Source organism: Psittacula echo, assembly GCF_963264785.1.
Source record: "Psittacula echo genome assembly, chromosome: 6".
Taxonomy (NCBI): domain Eukaryota; kingdom Metazoa; phylum Chordata; class Aves; order Psittaciformes; family Psittacidae; genus Psittacula; species Psittacula echo.
In genome coordinates this window covers 71,191,586-71,211,337 of record NC_137743.1, presented here as the reverse complement: position 1 = coordinate 71,211,337, position 19,752 = coordinate 71,191,586, and the positions used below count along the sequence as shown (strand labels likewise).

The following is a 19,752-nucleotide window of genomic DNA, read 5'->3' as shown; positions in this document are numbered from 1 at the left end:
ATTATCAAGTCTGGTCTCTGTCTTCCAACAGAACCACCGATCCATAGGAGCTCTCAAAAAGTTTTTGCAACACTCCATTGATAAATACTTTTTTTGTTTGTTGCAAGAAAAGTTAGTTTTCAGGTGAATGGCTCAGCATTACATTTCAAACTTTGCATTTTGGTAATTAAATGCAGAAAACATTATAAAAGTTGCATTCAATATTAACTTCGCATCTCAAGTATGGCTATCAAAGTCAATTTGACAATTTTCATGTGAACCTTGTCAAACTGACCATGTGAAACAGCAAGTTAGTCATGTGAAAAAACAGGGTTTAAGCATCATTTATGGTTTGACTTAAGAACTTCACTCTTACATTTCAGACCAAGGACCACGTTCAGAGAGTAAGTAAAGCTGTGCTGCTCTCCACTGTCTCAGAGTAGCTGTGTGTTGACTGTTAAGTTGCCTTAGCATACTGTTGTACCGCAGATTTTCCTGTCGAGCCTTTCTGCTGAAAGGTTCCACAAAATGCTCCTGAAAGACCATTAAAAATATATCTATCACTGAAACAGCTCTGACCTTTGAAAACACAGTTTAGGGGCCTCCAAGAATTCTCATAAATTAAGAAGGAACAAAAGTTTAGCAGTAAAGACTTCTGAAAATTTAAGTTAATGCTCACGAGAGAAATTTTAAAATGCTTAGTACTGGAAGAAATGGAGTCAAATTTCTACTTAAAGATGTGAATTAAGAGTTACCAATACTGAATGCATATGAAAGCAATTTTTCATTATGAGAATAGCTGTCGTTATCTGAAATCTAGGTAAGATTTTTCTTTAAATTCTGATATTCTAGAATGTGACTGAATGTACTCACCCTTTAGCTACCTGAGTAAAAAAATGACTTACTACAAGGATCCTTGCTAAGATGACAAAGGGAATAAAAGAGAAATGTAACTTAGCTATAATATTTGCTGTAATTACCAGTTAATTCTAATGCTTAAACTGAGTTTGGACCTTACATAGAAAGATCAGCCCAAAAAGAATTTTTCCACACATTAAATAGGAACTATTGAATTTCAAATGTTTTCATTGTAAAAACCCTCCTACTCATCACATAATGGAGAATGTTTTAATATTACAAAATAGAAATCAGAATAAAAGAAGAGGTAGCTTATAGCTAAGCATAATTTTAGGTTGCTGTACTATGAGAAAGGCCTACTCTCCTGAAGTAACTCTGCTTACAGATAAGACTCTCAAATAGAAAGAACAGAATTAAAAAGCATATCTTACAAGTGCATATAGTCACACTGCCCACAAAAACCTTGGAACAATCAATCTGCCTGCAATCACTTGAATTGGATCATCCTGGAATTCAGTTTCTCCATCCCTGAGACAAACTGTCTCAGGAGTTGCCTTCAAAGAGAAACTTGAACTCACTCAAAACCTTACCTGAAATTTAAGCTTACTTTCTCCTCTCTCCCGGTCTCGCTTGTGCATGTTCACCATAAATGCTTCATAACAATCTTTCCAGTAAAGTGCCATCTGCTCGTGATCATGTCTGAATGAATTCTCTTCGTACTGCTTCATATTTGGAATAATCTGGTCCCACCAAAACAAAAAGCACTATGTGATTTCTGAAGGAGTCCCTCTGCTTTCGTGGCTAAAAGGAGGAAAATGATACAGAAAGAATCTACTACTTACATATTTGTCAATATAAACTTGCCACTCATCAGAGCTGCAGTATTCTTGAAAGTCCTCAAAGAAAGAAGGGCTGCCATTGGTAGGAGGCAGCGAAGGGAGATGCAGGTTCATGAAGAGAAGTTCATAAATCTTGGATACCAATGTCCGAACAAGGGGAATCAAAAATGAGTAAGTTTCTGTCTTCTCTTCAATTGATCTACTCAAGATGCCTTCCAGCTTCCCCAGGAGGTAGCATGCTTCAGGCTGACTCTCAATTACCTTGGTCTGGAGAAGGGTGTTTAGCTTGGCTGCTGCCATAGCACAGACCTATACAGAAACAACAAAAAATGAACACAATTCTCAGAATAGTAATTCTGAGCACCTATCTTTTTAGCACAGAAGTACGTACATATTCTAACTGTATACCAAGTAGCCTGAAGGCGCACTTGCATTAGATAGTTTACTGCGAGGTGTTCTGCCCCATGGCAAGGAGGGCTGGACCTAGATGATCTTAAGGTCCTTTCCAACCTTAACTATTCTATGATTCTATATGGGCACTGATCACTTATTCGTTCTATGATGACCAAACCTGAGTCAGCTGCAACCCTAAAGTCACACAGCTGCACTGAGACAATCACATACTTAAACTAACAATCCTGGCTTTATTGAAGGGTTCATATTTGTCCTGGTTTAGCAGTAGCAGTCAGTTTTTCTACTGGTGCAGTGCTGTGTTTTTGACTTTCCGCCTGGGAACAGGGCTGATAACACCGATGTTTAGACTGACCAAGGACTTTGAGAGTCTCATGCTCTGCCAGGGAGGAGGAGAAGCTGGGAGGAAGCAGGGACAGGACGCCTGACCCAAACTAGCCAAAGAGGTATTTCATACCACAGCACGTCATGCCCAGGATGTAGAACGGAGAGTCCCCGGAAGGGCTGGATCATGGCAGGGTGGGGGTGAGGTACCGGTCGGTGAGCGGTTGTATTCTCTTGCTTGTTATTTCCTTTATCATTATTACTATTAGTGGTAGCAGTAGTGATTTGTGTTATACCTTAGTTATTAAACTGTTCTTATCTCAACCTGTGGGAGTTGCATTCTTTTGATTCTCCTCCCTGTCCCTCCAGAAGCGGAGGGAAGAAAAGTGGGGGGGGGGAAGTGGACTTTGTGGTTCTGATTTACGGCCTGGGCTTAAACCACGACAATATTCCAGACTAACTTTGTTCCAAATGTTCATTTGTCACAACAGTCCAGGTTCATATGCACCTAATGTATGTAAACCTGGAACAGCTAATAAATATATTTTACAGTAGAACCAAAATCTTACTGCCACTAGTGCCTTTATAGTCCCATCTTCAAACAGCTTGTCCTCTACCTCTTTCTTGGGCTCAGGAAGTGCACATTGACAAGACTGTAGAGGAAATTTGCCAATGGTAAGAACCAATAAAATATCTTCCCTATAGAAGGGTGAAGGACTGCCATCAGTCTGCTCACTGGTATGAGCAGCATCTCCATAAGCCAAAGCAGTTTCATCAAACATGCACTTACAACACAGTACCATTTGCAGGCTTTTGTAACAAACCTGTAAGTTATCTCGCGCAATGAATCCAAGGAGCAACTGGACTTGTACTTGCGAAAGCCTAATTGCTTCTAGGCCAGCAGAGTACCAGACTGACAGGCTATCCATGAGAGTCACTAGTTCTTCCAAGAGCTATTGTAAAAACAAGAAGATTTGCATGAAATAAAATTTGCAACAGATACTGCAGCTGGAGACACAATAATTTCAAACAGCCAAAGCAGCTATCTGCACAGTCCCCCAGGAAGGAAAACAAAGCTTCTTTTATGAATATCTGATTTAGTGAAATGCTTGAAACTTCATAATGTCTTGGAAAAAAATATTAATGTATTTTTAAAAACACTTCAAAATAAATAAATCAGGAGATACTCCTTTCTGTCAGTAATTCCATACTAGAAGTGATGCAAACTTTCTGAAAGGTAGATACTCCCAGGGCAAATGACATATTTCACTATCCAGATGTGTTAGCTTAAAACTAACATACTTGATACATCCTCTAGTAAATTACTCAAACGTAAAATCATGCTTTTGTTAAGTCCTGGAATCACATGAATGCTTCTGTGGCAATCTGAAAGCTCTCCTGCTTAGAATATTATGGTGATTTAAATTCTCCTGTTATTTCCAATTCAGACTTGGCAATTAGCACAACCCTCACTGCTCCAAAGCTCAGATCTCATTTCTAAAATCATAAGATTTTAGAAAGCTAGACCGTAACAGAAAGCAAAGGTTTTACCAAGACACTGTTCAAAATCAAGCAAAAGCTATAAGATTAAGCTAAGTTTACTTATAAGCAGGCATTCTAGCAAACACCTTAGGAATTACTGTGTTGATGACTCTTAACATTACTTTCTTCTCCTTCAAAAGTAGGCTTAAACCACCTGATTTTTCTTTAAAGGATTTATCATGACAATGATGGTTTACATATAACACCTCTCCCCTTTGGCCTTGAAAAATGGAAAAATCAATGGCAACTCAGCCAGTGAAGGAAGCAAGACCACTGCCAGAAATTACATGAATGTTGAGGCAAATTATGGGTGTCTACAACATATATGTCAAGAAGGCAAGAGAAGCAGAGAGATGACAGAAAGCTTCCTTACCTTACTAGTTACTGTGTTTGCTAGTCATTTTCTTCCTCAGACCTCATGTTTCTGGCTCTGATACATAAAATTGAGCTATTTGCATATATATGCACAAAATCATGTTTACACTCCAATACGGGTCAAAGCCCAGAAGTGACATTTCTCCACTTCCAAGTAAGAGCAGAGTTTTGGCTGGTCTTTTATTCAGAACACATACAATGTAACAAGCAATACAGACTGATTAATGGTGCAAAATCTGTTTAGGCTACAGCTGACATGGCTTCATTAGCTCCTACATTTTCTAAGTATTTCTCCAGTCTGAAGAGGCCTGGATTTTCAATACATTGTACCATTTAAAGGCCTATTTAACTTATAAAATTAACTATATTCCCTATAGTAAGTAGTCATTCTTTTTTACTCATGAAGGGGCAATCCATTCCACTATGAACCCTTTAATATCTATAGCTTAAAAGCATATGCCTAGAAGGGATGAGAGTATCTAAGCAGACAACTTTTTCATAACTATTTCAACATAAACACAGTGTTTCCATCATGCAGTTACTATACCTTTTCTGTCCACAAATTTGAATTAACTAGTCCTTCTGCCTGCAGGAAATCCTGTACAATTAACAAGAGCTTGAAGGCATTTTCAGCATGGGTAGGGAGAGCTTTTGAATCTCTGTTATCAGTGACTGACCATTCTAACATCTTCTCCAGCAAGCTGCATAGAAAACAAAATCCCAAAGTTAATTATTACTTGTTCTAAATGTAAGTGGCTTTAAAAAAATCCAAATAAGTATTTAATTGAACTGCCTAGTCTGTAGTGACATAACTTCCATCTCCTCAAATAAGCCAAAGAGGTACGTGAGATTTTGAGAGGCTCATGAAACCAGCAATACAGTTTCAAAATCTTATTGCCACATGACACTACTAAATAGGTAGCAGAATACGCTTCTGACAGTAAGTGATGAGAGAGTAACAAAAAATACACCTTGTTGTGAAACAGCCACCTCTTCCCAGTGTCACTATTGCCCCTTATTTTTCTGTTTTTCCTCAAAAGGGATCAAAGAACCTGTCTTTGAACTGTACACTCACTTGAGTTTTATTTCATCAGAAGGTCGCAGCAACTCATTGGATATCCCCAGTTTGGTCAGTGCAGAAAACACCTGTCCTCTCTCAATCCAAGCATCATCATCAGATTTCTCAATGCCTTTCCACATTATACACAGTAGGATGTCTGTAAGTAACTGTATGAGTTCATTATCACCCCCCTACAAAAGAAGATAAATGTTTACAACACTTCTAGAACACTTTCAAAACATTTCTTGTTCATCACAGTCCTTATGCTTGCATGTTTCAGCATTTTTGAAAACTCTGCAGTGTGAAGTCCAATTGCCAAATACATGAAAATGCAAATACAAGAGACTCTGGCTTGCTTGTATGCTGCAATAGATACTGACTTGACTTCAACATTGTTATTTCAACCCGACCTTTAGCTACTCTTGAATTTTTCCCAGCAAGTCTGCTCCCTGCCTCCTCTGGATGATAAAGAATGTTGAAATACAGAGGGGTGGGGGAGCTGGTAGGTTTTTTATTGGGGGGGGGGGAGGGGAATCTTATGTTCTTTCTGTTGTTGTTATTTTTTTAACATCAAAGCCATTCCAACTACTCAACAAAAAAAAGACATTACAAAACAAAATACCCTTAATTGCTGTACTAGAGATATGTTTGCTTTTCTGGTGGAAGATGGGAGGAACAAAAAATGGACAATAATTATCCATCAGAGAGATGATTGAAAAGAAAGGAATTGCAGACATTTGTAAAAACTAACCACACAGAGTAAACTACTTACTCCTTGGTTTTCAAATAAGGAAAGATCCGCGGGGAAGTCCACATCATTTATAACACCCAGCTCTTTGTCAGGATGCCCAGAGAATGGTTTTGTGGTCTCTGTAGGTGATGGTGTGCTGGGCTGGCTATCTGTCATCTGATTCACAATGTCAGCCAATTCATAGGAGTCCACACTGGACAGATCTAAACTTAAATGTGAAGGGTTACTGTGCCACAGTTCTTCTCGGTCCTCCAACCTAAAAGACATCTCCGCTGTGGATGCATCCTCCAATGGCATAACAGAGAAATGAGCAGGGACATCCAGGGATTTGTTGTCTTCTAAACTCCATTGATCAAACAGACCATTAACAGATGCAAAGCTGCCAGTTTTGTCTTCCTCTGCCTTATCAGATTGATGTTTCTGAAGCTCTTCAGCAGGAGGCTTTTTTTCTTCTTCCCTTGTGGAATCAGCCCTGTTCTCTTTAAAGACAACCTGAACATCTGAGTTTTCTTTCAGGAATAGTCTAATCAAAGTGTCCTGCCAGCCCAGCTGCTGAGAAATCTGTTGTGCTGCATCCAACTGGGAATGCAAAAGATGCAAAACCTAAGGACAGAAGAAGATATCCCACACCTACACATTACTTTTTGCTTGTAACCACATTAATTCTAGATTTTTCAATAATCATTTTATGATCTTAGAATGTTTTTTGTGGTTAATAATAAGCAAACAAGCCATAAATTCATTTTTCTCATTAGAAAAATATATTTGAGAAAAAACAGAAAAAAAAATATGAGGAGTAGTGGAGAAAAGAAGCGTATCAAAGCATTCAGCCACTTTTCTGCAACAATTCCAGCTAAAGCCAGTTATCACAACAAATAATCCTATTCAGCCACAACTCTACAAGAAAAGAAAATCTAGAACAGAAAACATGGATTATTAGGAACTATTAAATAGATAAAATTAAGAAAGCTGCAGTATTAATAGCTTACTGATAATACATATTACCATTTCACTTCTTTCACTTTGAGAAACCTTAATAGACAATATAGTGCCTCACAGCTAAGTTCAGTAGTATCAATTCCAGTGATACAAGACATACAGGGTTCAGTTTAGGAAGAAATCACTGTCAAGTCACCATTTCTTCCCTATCATTTCCCTGAATCCCCGACCACTCTCATGAACCACAGTATGATCCATCAAAATAACATATTAAAAATGCAAGCTATTTGAGAATCATGACAGACGCTTTGTTTTTTTCTTTAGTTTTTTAAAAGGACTTGAATACATAAAATTCAACATTAAATGACAGATGGGCTTCATTTTTAACATAAATCATTGCTTAGGAGAGCAGCAGCAACAAATATCACCCCAGTGTCTCAAATAATTAACAATACCACACTATACAGCTTATAGGCTTAAAGGACAGTATTTCAGTTTTAAAGGAGATGACTAACCTTTCTACAGATAACCACTCTCACATTTATATCTGATCTGTGAGCAAGATGCACTACAGCTAATAGATCTTTATAATTCACAACAGGATCTGTAGGGGAGAAAAAACAAACACAGTATCATGCAAGAGAATGTAAGAGCCAAATATTAAAAATTGCCTTAGCGCTCACTTCTACATCCAGGCATAGTAAAGGGAACAAACTTAAAGGAACTAAGAACACATTACTGGAGACTAATGAGAACTTCAAATAGAACAGCTCCATAAGGTAAGGACTCTAGTTTTCCTGAGTAAAAACCCAAATATATTTGCCTCCCAGCAGCAGGAATTTACTAATGCTAAGCACAACATTTGCTAATTACCTGCATACAGAACTTGGTTAAGAAGGTTTTTAATAAGAGAAACAGTAACTGGCGATTCATTCAGAAGGAGCCCCAGACCAGAGTATCCCACTTCTCTGAGCCTCATACGGTGCTTACTACGTTCATAAACTTTAGTACATTTCAGCATCTCTTCCACAATCTGCAATGAAAAGTCCAGAAGAATGCAAAATAAACACAAGGGAGCATCCAGATCTCTTAATTATACGTAACAGGCTGGTGCACTGTTTTTAAAGTTTACTTTGTGTGCCAACTCAAACAACATGGACTTTTTTCCAGATCCCAATGCTCTATTTCGAGAAAATACTAATTCCACCATGACTACTTTAATAAACAGTAACATCTAGCTAACATGAAAGAAGAAAAAATTCATAGAACTTGGAGGTTTAGTATCTTTACAATACACTTCTGCAGTCACACAATTGAAAAAATGCAAATTTATATTCAATTGATTACTTTAAAGTCATAGAATTCAATTCGTTACCTTGAACACAAGTTCTCTTAGCCTGTCAGAGTACTTTTGATGCAATAACAGAGCATAAAGAATATCAGCATTCCCTGGTTCAAAAAGCAATAGAAAAAGCTGGTCTGGGGTCGGGCTGGAATGAAGTAGGCTGAAGAGGACATCCAGAATTCCACACAGCTACAAAATTAAGACAATTGCATTAATTCACAGTTCATTCAGGCTTTGTGCTCTGTTTGGGAAAAATTTTCTTGGCTTTTAATGTAGGGACTGGTGCACGGAAGATCACGTGATGTGACAGGAAGTTGCCAGGAGGGGTGGGATCCAGCTGACTCTAGGGAGGCGCTTAGGCAACGTATATAAGGAATTGTAACTGCGCAATAAATTGTTGTTGACCCGCATTCTGTGAATGCTCTATGTCTCAACCCTAGTTCGGAGGGAACTAGTGCTTCCATCCCTCACCACACGAGTAGCAAGAAACTACATTTAATTTTACCCTTTGCTTGTTATGAAGTAGACATTTTATCTGCTCTATATTATGCATTTAAAACTTTAATATATTTTTTCCATATATAGAACACCTTATCAAATGCTAATTAGAGCTACAAAGCAAGTTCAAGTTCTCTTGATGTCTACTAAATACAAACCACATCATTACAGCTTTTGATCAGTTTAAGTCCAATTCATTTGGGTTTGTAAACTAAGAGAACTTTTCTAATGACAGTATTACAAAACATGTGCTTTCTGCTCTCTTTAGGGGAAAAGAAAACCAGTAAAAACACGGCCACCTGCAGAGCACTTTGTCAAGCACCCAGACTCCTTCCATAACTTGCCTTAGCTACAAACAAACAGAACCACACAGAACGCTTTGCTCGTGGTCTTTTTCTATTTTGTTCCCCTCCCCTATTTTAAGCACACAAGGTTTTCAAGCACCAACAAGCCAGATCAAAAACACGTACAGTTTAAACTATTAATTTATGCCATATTGGATACCTGCTCCTCTTCACTGGTGGCAGCGATATATCCTACGATGCTCTGTATTTCTTCATGTGTTCCACCTTTGCTCAGGAAATATTTGATCAATCCATAGAGGGATGTCCGTATTGTTCTGAGGTCATCAGGAGCCAAATCACTGCCTTTACAGCTACTCCTGTACACCAATAGACAGGAAGACAACCTAAGGAAGTTCTTCATGACCATTAATAGCAGCTAGACTATACTAGCTTTGTAATTTCTCATCTACCCAGATACCATGACACAAGCTATCAATTTCTACTGAAGTAAGGCAACTGGATGGTAATAAGCAATAGCAGACCAGATCTACTAAGTCAGAAAAAAACTCTGACATGTAGACTTGTACTGATCAGGATACAGGTCAGGATTTCAGGTCCCCCCCACCCACCCTCTAAATGAAAGAGCCAATCTTCCTCAGTGATATAACTATACTCGTAAGCAGATATAAATCACCAAGACTGAAAGCCAAAATGTTATATTCCTAAAAAAGTCCTATTTAAAATTCTACAAGGATATAAAAGAACTTAAAATGATAGTCACCCTCTCTTTTTATAATGGTAATGATGACTTAACTTGCATTGTTGATAACAAGTTCTTCAATTTTGTAATTTTAATGACTTCCAAGCATTTCTAGTATAACTGACATGAATTTTACATAATCCTATCCATGCAGGTTTTGGCTGGGGTAGAGATAATTTTCTTCATAGTAGTTAGTAAGAGGCTGTGTTCTGGAATCGTGCTGGAAACAGTTGATAACACAGGAATGGCTTTCATTACTGCTTAGCCATGCTCACACTGAGTCAAGGCCTTTTCTACTCCTCATACAACAGACCCAAGGAATATTCCATTCCACATGATGTCATGCTCAGCATATAAAGCTGGGAGAAAGAGGAAGTGGGGGTGGAGGGGACATTCAGAGTGATGCCTTTCATATTCCTAAGTAACCATTAGGTGTGATGGAGCTCTGCTTTCCTGGAGATGGCTGAACACCCGCTTGCTGATGAGAAGTGGTGAATGAATTTCTTATTTTGCTTTGCTTGCATTGAATGGCTTTTGCTTTACCCTTTAAACTGTCTTTATCTCAACCCATGAGTTTTCTCACTTTTACTCTTTCAATTCTCACTCCTAACCCACTCGGGGGACGTTCGCAAGAGGCTTCGTTGTGGGGTGGGGTTAAACCATGACACTATCATAAAATTAAAGTCAAGGAAAAGTATTAAGTCAAATGGAAAAAAACAGTGCTATTCTGAAAATTAAATCAACCACCCAAAGCCAACCTCCAGCTTTATTTTTTCATTTTCTCACTAGTATGATGGGGGAAAAAAACCACAAACCAACAGCCATATACAATACATGAGGAATTAGAAGAGGTAAAACACATACCCATAATAAATCCTGAGTGTATCTAGAAGAAACTGCACACCATATTTCTTTCTGAAGAGTCTTCTGCTGTCTTTGATGATTGTAGAAAGATATTGTATGTGCCCTACAAAGCAAAGTTTTCTATTAGAACCTACATAAAGATTTATGTCAAGTGAAGCGTACTGTGTCTTCGCACAGTTGCCCAAGTCCAAGAGCTCACCAATTCTGAAGGGGAAGTCCCCACTGTTCCAGATACTGAAGTCAAAAAGTAAGTGTTGATACATCTGTTGCAAAAGCTGCATGTTCTTTTCTACAGAGACTTGTTCTATCAACAACTGCACAGCCATCAGGACATTTACATCCATTAAGATGCTTGGCACCTTTCAAAATAACAACAGGTGTTAGCACTCAAAAAATTGAATATCCTAAAAAACTACCTTTTTTTTTTTAATCAAATTTTGAGAATCTTTTATCTTCTACAGCAATGTCTGCTTACATTAAAGCAATACAAGGAACACGAAACCAGTCCAGTTTGAATAATCGTACAAACACAGTATGTATAACAAAAAAAGTAGAACATTAAAAAAAGCCAAAACACAGTGTTTCACTTTGCAAACCAAGATCAACTCCTCACACTTTTTTTGTTTTCAGAAACATGAGAAAGGAAAGCACATAATAAGGAGACCTTTGAAGCATCCTGGCTAAACTAAGACAGTTCTAAAGTAATCACAACCTCATCATAACACTTATTACTAAAGGATGCTCCTCTAAGTTCCTCACCTTCTGTAACAAGGCTCCGAGCGTGGCAACTCCATGGGAGTGAATGAGATTTTCTTGGTTAACATGGTGTCTCTGAATAAAGTGTTTTATCATCAAGATAAAAGTTGCAACAATGTTCTTCTCCAGGCGGGCTTCTGCAAAACAGAACAGCAGTAGCAAAAGCCTCATGGTTTATTATTAGATCACTGCACAAAAGCAGAGGGAAGAAGTAAAATCCAAGTGTTCATATTCCTTGCTATTTCCTGAGCTTCCCAACTTCTTTTCTGTTTGTCCCCTAGCTGCAGGCTATCTTCAGATTTTTCCAGTTCAGAGTCATAGCTGTTCCATGCCTCTCCAGAACCTGACTTCAGTTGCTTTATCCATCTGGCTGTACACTGGACATTTTCTTTGAATTACAATGTTTTACATAAGATGCAGTATTCTCCCTCTCTAGTAGAAAACCGACACTTTCTAGCCATGATATGCGAAAATTTAAGAGACAGAGAGAAAAAAGATACTTTATTATTATTTACTCCACATCATCTGAAAAAAAAACTCAAAAAAAAAAAAAAAAAAAAAAAAAAAAAGGCAAACCCCCTTTTTTCCACTGCAAGGTCTGACTTCTCCGAGTCTTCTGTTAAGATCAAAGTTCATTTTCAGTGGTATTAGCACAGTTTAAAAAAAAAAAAAAAAAATCTATTCTTAAAGCTTCCTTTCCATATTTTTCAAATTTTAATACTAAAATCAGAAAATCTGACTGTATGGAATAGGTAGGAGTCTGAACATTTTCCTACTAAAAGTTTGGCTAAAGGCTAAATAACACTGCTCTGATGCTGCAAATTATTTGTGTGGCTGGCTGATCCAGCACTCAAGTTGTAGGAAAGCTCCTCCTATTGACATTAGTAGGCTTTGCAACAAACAATTTCTCAAAGTGATCAGAACAAAACTTTCAGAATTATACTAATGCAATAGTAAATCATTAAAAGAAACATAATACTATTAAATATAGAGATATTTTAAATACGTAAGTTAATTTTACAGAGTGCTAAACAGTTCGTCCCGAGTACCTATGTCAGATAATCGAGGAACAGAAAAAAACTTTCAGCTTTACATAGGTACTCTGCAAAAGCTAGCACATAACACAATGGCTTTCTGTCATTACAGGGAGATTTTTAATAAACAAGCTTAAAAATTACTTCAGTTCAACTATAATTTCCTACCTGATGCCTTTGTGGATGACACCACCACCCAGTCTCCCTCTACAGGAGTAACTAGCTCTGAAGATAGAGTTTCCCCTTCAGACTTCTCGGGCACCTTTCCACCAAGAAAACTGATCTGCTCCAGCAATGGAAACAGCACATTTATTCCACCAATACAGTTGATCATATCCTAAATCAAGAGAAAAAGAAGCAGGAAAAACATCACCATAACTAAAATCCCCTAATCTACATAACACAGATTTACTCCAAATACAAGAAACCTTACACACTCACGAATTAATCAGAATGTTTCACGTACCACTTTGAAACTAGTTTAAAACACTGTTTAACAGAACTCCCGAAGTCTCAGACGCTGCAATTATACACGTACCTTCTTGTCAGCTCTTGTTTTGAAAGTGCATTTTCACATTTCCTTCCTCCTCTCCCCACATAAACGTGGGAAGTGAAAGATACAAATCTTAAAAAGAATCTTCTGCTAAGTATATCTGAAAACTAGGAAAAACATTTCTCCTATTGCTCAGATACTCGCAGCAAGCAGTAAGAAAACACTGTACATGTTTTAATTGCATTCCTGCAAGATTTCAACTTCAGGCAGTTAATAAATAATAAAATTTGATATCCCTCCCCCCCCCCAAGTAATTTTACACATACTTCAATTCTAAGCTTCTTTAAAATTCAGGTCTCCTAAACCCCCTTTTTTCCTCCCTCCTCAAGCAGGGACAGCGTGAGATTTCACTTCTTGTGGGGAGGTATAAGATACTCAAACCAGAAGATTTCTAGAAGTGATTCACAATGCCATTTAGAAAATAAGGGTCTCAGCAAACTAGCTGGACACACCAATTAATTTGCCCAGCTTAATCAAATGAAAACTATTGCGTAGTAAAAATTTAACAGCCAAAAAACCCTAATATCCTGTAAACCAATTTATTAACATTAGATATTATTCTCCTGTCGTAGTCAGAAATATTGGGGAGAAGTAAAGAAAATAATCATTTTCCCCTTCATTTTTTCTACTTTTTCAGTTGCTACACTGCTCCATGTGCTTTTGTGATGCTCCCTCTCCAGCCTACATTTATTAAGATGAATTTAACAAAAGTGAACACTTATATTAAGAAGGTTCTTTAAATCTGCAAAATTTATCTCATGGATGAAGATTTCTGGGATGGTTCAGCAAAACGAGAGGCATGACAAACCTGCAGCTTTTGGAAACAGAAATCAACTTAAAGTTGAATAGCAGAATTTGAACCAGAAGACAGCAGTAACTGTAGCTCCTTCTAGGCTGTCTCTATCTCCTCATGAGATCCTCATCAGCTCTCAGGTTTTTTTCCACACTCTAGTCCTCCCCAAGAGGGGGCTAAACCCCATCATGTTTTTTAACGAATGATTCTCCTAAAACTTGCACTAACAATATGATTTCCTATAAAGCCAGAGATATAAACACTCCTCATCCACCCCTCTTCCCACTACTGGATGAAGAGAACAAATTGCAGTATTTTCAAACTATTCATATCATAGCAAAATTAACTAGCAAGTACCTGAATTTTCTTAACATTCATCTCCACAAGTCAGCATACTCACAGTGTAGCTCCAACAGTATTCCTTATTAGTTTGCTAGAACAGTTGATTGTGCACTGTTCTTAAATATAAAAAGCAGCTCATACTTATTTGTTTGTATATTTTTCCTCAAGACAAAAAAGATTAGGTAATTCACTGACAAGTTTTCTATACTCAGACTTTGAGCGCAGAAAACTATAGTGAATATTTGTTTTTTTCCTCTGAAATGAGGCTTTTGGACTGTGAGATCATCTAGCCCTGCCAACCCAAACCAAAATAAATATGATAACTAGATTAACTTATTGCTTAAAATAAATGCTGGGTGCTTGTGATATTTGAATTCTAGAATTTGCTTTCTGCTGAAGTTAGTCTGCAATTCAAAAGCATTCTTTATGACTAACACAGCAGAAGTCATACATGTTAACGCTACTATTCTTAATCTAAATCAGAGTCTAAAACTGCAAGAAAACCATGACAGAGCTCCCTAGATGAAAATGATAAAATGCTTTCAACACAAAACATGTATTGAACAGATTATGAAAAATAGATAGCCACCACAAAATATCTCAATGCATTATCTATGAGAAGAGCAGTAGCCCTTTTAAATTATCAGTAAATGTAATGCAATACTACTCCAGCTTCAGCATTAACCCATTAATTCTCATTACAAAACATATGCTGTATCTGCATTATGATAATGATCTCCACATTCCAAAATTTAATTGAACTTATGCATCCACTGTCACATTCACAGTTGGTTCTGCTTCTTCAGAATGAATTTACCTTTATGTCCCAGTTCACTACTTTGTTTCCAGTTAGCCTTCCATGTAAAAGATTTGCAGACAGGTCAAGACAAATTGGGTTTCTGCAAGCCTGTTAAACAAATGAAGAGGCTACAATATCATTTAGGAAACAAGTTACAGATCCTTGAGCACAAGATTCATAAATTATGTGTAACATGTTACAAGAAGTTTGTGCCATTGTGTTGATATTGAAGTATTTTAACAATTTGGAATTCCCGGAATATAGTACATAGTATCTTAGATTTGACATTCACAATTGTACAAGGTAATTCTGTCCTTTTGGCAGACAAAAAAACCAAACCAACCCTGCATAAGACTATACTTTAGGAAAGCTCTCAATGCTCCTTATCTCCCCATAACCACCACAGGGTAAAGATGGTAAACTCACTTGTTCTATGAAACAACAATCACAAAGCAAAATAGACCATCTAGACCATATTTTGAAATAAAAACACACTGTGTAATCAAAGAGAAGTTATGTATTGTTTCATACCTTTGGTGTATAATGGAGCAACACCTTACTGGGGAGATCTGCTACTTCAGCCTCTTGAGACTTCCATGGAGTTAAACAGTTTGGACCTATTAAAAAAATATATTAAATTATATACGTATGTATAGAATCATAGATTAGTTAGGGTTAGAAAGGACCTTAAGATCATCTAGCTCCAACCCCCCTGCCATGGGCACCTCCTACTAAACCATGTCACCCAAGGCCTCATCCAACCTGGCTCTAATTCACAACTTCCCTGGGCAACCCATTCCAGTGCCTCACCACCCTCTCAGTAAAGAACTTCTTCCTTATATCTAATCTAAACTTCCCCTGTTTAAGTTTGAACCCGTTAGCCCTTGTCCTGTCACTACAGTCCCTAATGAAGAGTCCATCCCCAGCATCCTTACAAGCCCCCTCCAGATACTGGAAGGCTGCTATGAGGTCTCCACACAGCCTTCTCTTCTCCAGGCTGAACAGCCCCAACTTTCTCAGCCTGCCTTCATATGGGAGGTGCTCCAGTCCCCTGATCATCCTCATGGCCCTCCTCTGGACTTATTCCAACAGTTTCATGTCATTTTTATATTGAGGACACCAGAACTGCACACAATACTCCAAGTGAGGTCTTACAAGAGCAGAGAAGAGGGACAGGATCACCTCCTTCAACCTGATGGTCACTCTTCCTTATATATGTTAAGAGTCCACTGGATATTGATTTCAACCTTCACAGATTTTATACTACTATGCTTTACTACAACAACAAAGAGGACACTCTGAACCATACCTATTTGAGATACGCTTTGAAGCAGTTTCTATGACTTAAATAATTCATTCCATAGGGTCTGCTTAAAAAGAAATACATTCTTGATAAAAAGCTAAACTATACAAAGAAGGGGGGGTTTATACATTCAAACAGATCTAATGTTTCTGTCTTTGAAATACCTGCCTCATATTTGTCACAAATCTGTCATCAAACCCAAATGTCCACAAAACAAGTAAACTTTAAGTGAGGGTTTTTTAGTAACACAAAATATTTCTTTTCTCTAACAACCTCAAGTCATTATGGAACATAACACCTTAATACCTTGAACTGTAAGACCTATTTCATCAGATTTTTCTTTTTTTCAAATGACCCTTCATTTACTAATGGATTCTTGTGGAAAAATCCTCAAGCATAAATCGTCTTTAATTGGCCTATCGAAACAAGGGCAATACTTTCAGCAAAAATTAAGAACTTGCAAGTGAAAATACTACCTAACATTTTGATTTTGACAGGTCTGTACATATGACATATGAGCTAATGCAAATACAACATTTTAAATAAAACTTCATAAAGTATTTATAATTCCATTTTAAGCTTTTTTTAAGGCCCTCTCGCTTAGGTCAGCTCTGCAGTTCATCTGGGTTATAACTTCATTTTGCATCTGTGTAGAGCAAAGCTCAGTGGGATCTTGCCCATAACTCATACCTTTATGCCACTAAAACCAGTGTAACTACCACTTACCTGCTAAATATAATGCTTTCACCTGAGGAGGTTGCAGTGCTTCATGAAAGATTATAACTGACCCAAGTTGGCCCTCCAAAGATGTTGGACATCCCCATTCACTGTCCTGAGTCCCTGCTGAGATCATCTTGGTGATGAGCTCTGGTTTTCCAAGCACCCCACCCCAACTTCCGGTAGAGAGAATGCCCCCAAGTGATGTCCGATGGGGCATAATGGGGGAGGAAAAAGGTGGATCTGGTATCTGAGATGGAGGAGGAGTTGTTGTTCTTTGACCAGCTGAACCAATGCAGCAAGATGTAAAAGACTGGAGAGTCATGCATGGAAGAAAACAAAACACAACACATACTGTAAATCTAACCTGCTCCTTTTCACAGTTTCCAAAATAAATCAGAAGACTATCTCTAGCAAACCTCAACAAAATAAATTAAACCAAGAGTTTAATTTATTAAACTTGTTGGCATGCCAACAAGTTCTGGCATGCCCCAGAAAAGGAGCAATCCAGAAGTAAGCCAAAAAAAAAGCATAAACTTTGCACAACTGCAGAGAGTGCCCCTTCTCCAATTAAGAGCCATTTGATCACCTCAACTGTTGTCTGACCTCTGCCCAACCTCTAGTGGCAGCAGAGCCAAGAATTATGGTGCTTCAAATACCCTGGTAAATGTTCCTCTTCTGGATTATATTCCCAAATACTAGCCCAGCATATCTCCTACTTCTATTTCTCATATCAGCTATTCCACTCAAATAGATACTCTCATGAGAGGCTTACTTGCCCTGCTTTTAGCTACTTTGTTTATAGTGCTTATTCTACAGATGAGCCATTATCTGGAGTTTTATCCTGCAATGGAAATTATTTACGCTCATTTTTGAGTGTTTAAGTGGACTGTGTCCAAATTAAGTGTTTGATCCACATATTTAACAAATAAAAAATTAGGATTTACAAAGAGGGAAGAAGGCTCAGTGCTGTAGCCCAGCTTAAAATGGATTTGTTCCACAAAAGGAATGGACAAAACTTACAAAGAAAGCTAAACATGACATATATTTATTTTGATGGCTAGTATGATTTTTTTAGGCTAAATGTGAAACATTCAAAATAGTTAGAGTAACTGCATGTAAACTGCTTATCCAGCTAACACAGCAGATGAGAGATTAGAATATTAAGGGAACATCCATAAAATACAAGTAAAAAAGTTACTGCTAAAAACAACAGGTAATATTCATCACTGAGGACTGACACATCAATCCTACTAGCAGAGCTGTGATTTATTATGATTTACTAAAATTATGTTAGTATGATCAGATAATTATTTTGAGGAAAACCTCACAATCTAAACTAACCTGGTTGGGAGTTTCTCTTTGGTTTTTAAACTGAGATGACTAAGCAAGCATTAATGAATGGTTAGTTAATATTCCAAATTGATACTCTGGACACTGTCCAAAGTTGAACAGAAGCCTACAGCAATAGGCTAAGGTATCGTAAACTCCTATATAATTTCCAAATTAAAAAAAGCCAACTCTGGTCTCATTGCTCTGTAAGAGCTCAATACAACAGGAGTATGATTCAGAAGGTGAACTTACTTCATTCATGGCAGGGAATCGAAGTGGGGCAGAGACCTTCTGCTGTCCATTGACATAGATGTACACAAGGCTCTGACCAAAGGGCCTCTTTCCAGGCATGTGAACAATAGTTATGTTGTGCTGGTTAAGCAATATAAAATAACTGGGTCATTATTAAAAAGCAGCAAAATGACTGTACAGAAATATTTAACTTTATCTCCACTACTCTGGTGAGGAAACCGCTTAAGAAAATTAATCCTAAGCAACAATAAGATAAGCTGTTTTTAACAGGTTTCATGATAATGCACATCAGTCCTTAAGTATATGAATAGAAAAAAGCAAGGCAGAAACACAATAGCACACTTAATTCATTCCCATAGCACCACAGCCACCTATGCTTGTTATAATTTAATATATAAAAATCTGGATGTTTAAAAAAATCTCAAATATAAGCTGGTTACGGCATTGTGCAGTAACAAATGCTTATTAACATAGGCATAATTTAGCTCAATCAACCGTTAATCTACATGGGAATAGCTTTCATTATTTGAGATCGGATCTGTTCTTATGCCATGAATTATTTAAATATAATAGACCATTTGTAAAACAACCAAAAAATCGAAATTTGACTCCTGAGCTAACACAGCTATCCTAATCAAAATGGTTTTTAGTATCAGATCTTACCCAGAGAGAGTCAAAAAAACAATGGTCAGGCAGCATCACTGTCGCATATTCCCTCTTCGTGCAAACGGCAACCACCAATACCCCAGAGTACGTAATAAATGCTTCAAAACCCATACCACTTCCTGTAAAAAAGCTACAGAAAAAAGACAACAAAACACACAATCAAGGACTTACTTCACCAAAACTACTGGAAATCACCTAACAGTACATTCATTAAGGAGAGAACCAATTTATCCACTTGTCGTTGGTCCAACATTTACTATTTGAAGTGTCCTTTTCATTGTGCTGTCATAGAAAACCACTTTTATAGGAAACAGTGAAAAGGCTGTTCTGAGGTGGTTTTTTATCTTGTTTTGTTTAAGCTATGAACCTTAACAAA

General features: G+C 37.5%; 1 protein-coding gene across 6 annotated transcripts in view; it reads right to left on the bottom strand.

Moving 5' to 3' along the window:
• The window catches only part of NBEAL1 (neurobeachin like 1), an 87,901-nt gene that overhangs the window by 27,297 nt on the left and 40,852 nt on the right, over positions 1-19,752 (bottom strand). For all 6 annotated transcript variants that reach the window (XM_080621867.1, XM_080621863.1, XM_080621865.1 and 3 more), the window contains 20 exons: positions 19,374-19,506; positions 18,711-18,830; positions 17,136-17,439; positions 15,638-15,723; positions 15,125-15,214; positions 12,788-12,956; positions 11,589-11,722; positions 11,029-11,188; positions 10,830-10,932; positions 9,426-9,582; positions 8,454-8,612; positions 7,952-8,111; positions 7,594-7,682; positions 6,161-6,742; positions 5,404-5,579; positions 4,876-5,029; positions 3,236-3,364; positions 1,680-1,985; positions 1,428-1,577; positions 356-513 (listed from right to left, as the gene is read on the bottom strand). In XM_080621867.1, coding sequence (XP_080477993.1) covers positions 356-513; positions 1,428-1,577; positions 1,680-1,985; positions 3,236-3,364; positions 4,876-5,029; positions 5,404-5,579; positions 6,161-6,742; positions 7,594-7,682; positions 7,952-8,111; positions 8,454-8,612; positions 9,426-9,582; positions 10,830-10,932; positions 11,029-11,188; positions 11,589-11,722; positions 12,788-12,956; positions 15,125-15,214; positions 15,638-15,723; positions 17,136-17,439; positions 18,711-18,830; positions 19,374-19,506 — 3,519 coding nt within the window. The remainder of the gene's footprint in view (positions 1-355; positions 514-1,427; positions 1,578-1,679; positions 1,986-3,235; positions 3,365-4,875; positions 5,030-5,403; positions 5,580-6,160; positions 6,743-7,593; positions 7,683-7,951; positions 8,112-8,453; positions 8,613-9,425; positions 9,583-10,829; positions 10,933-11,028; positions 11,189-11,588; positions 11,723-12,787; positions 12,957-15,124; positions 15,215-15,637; positions 15,724-17,135; positions 17,440-18,710; positions 18,831-19,373; positions 19,507-19,752) is intronic.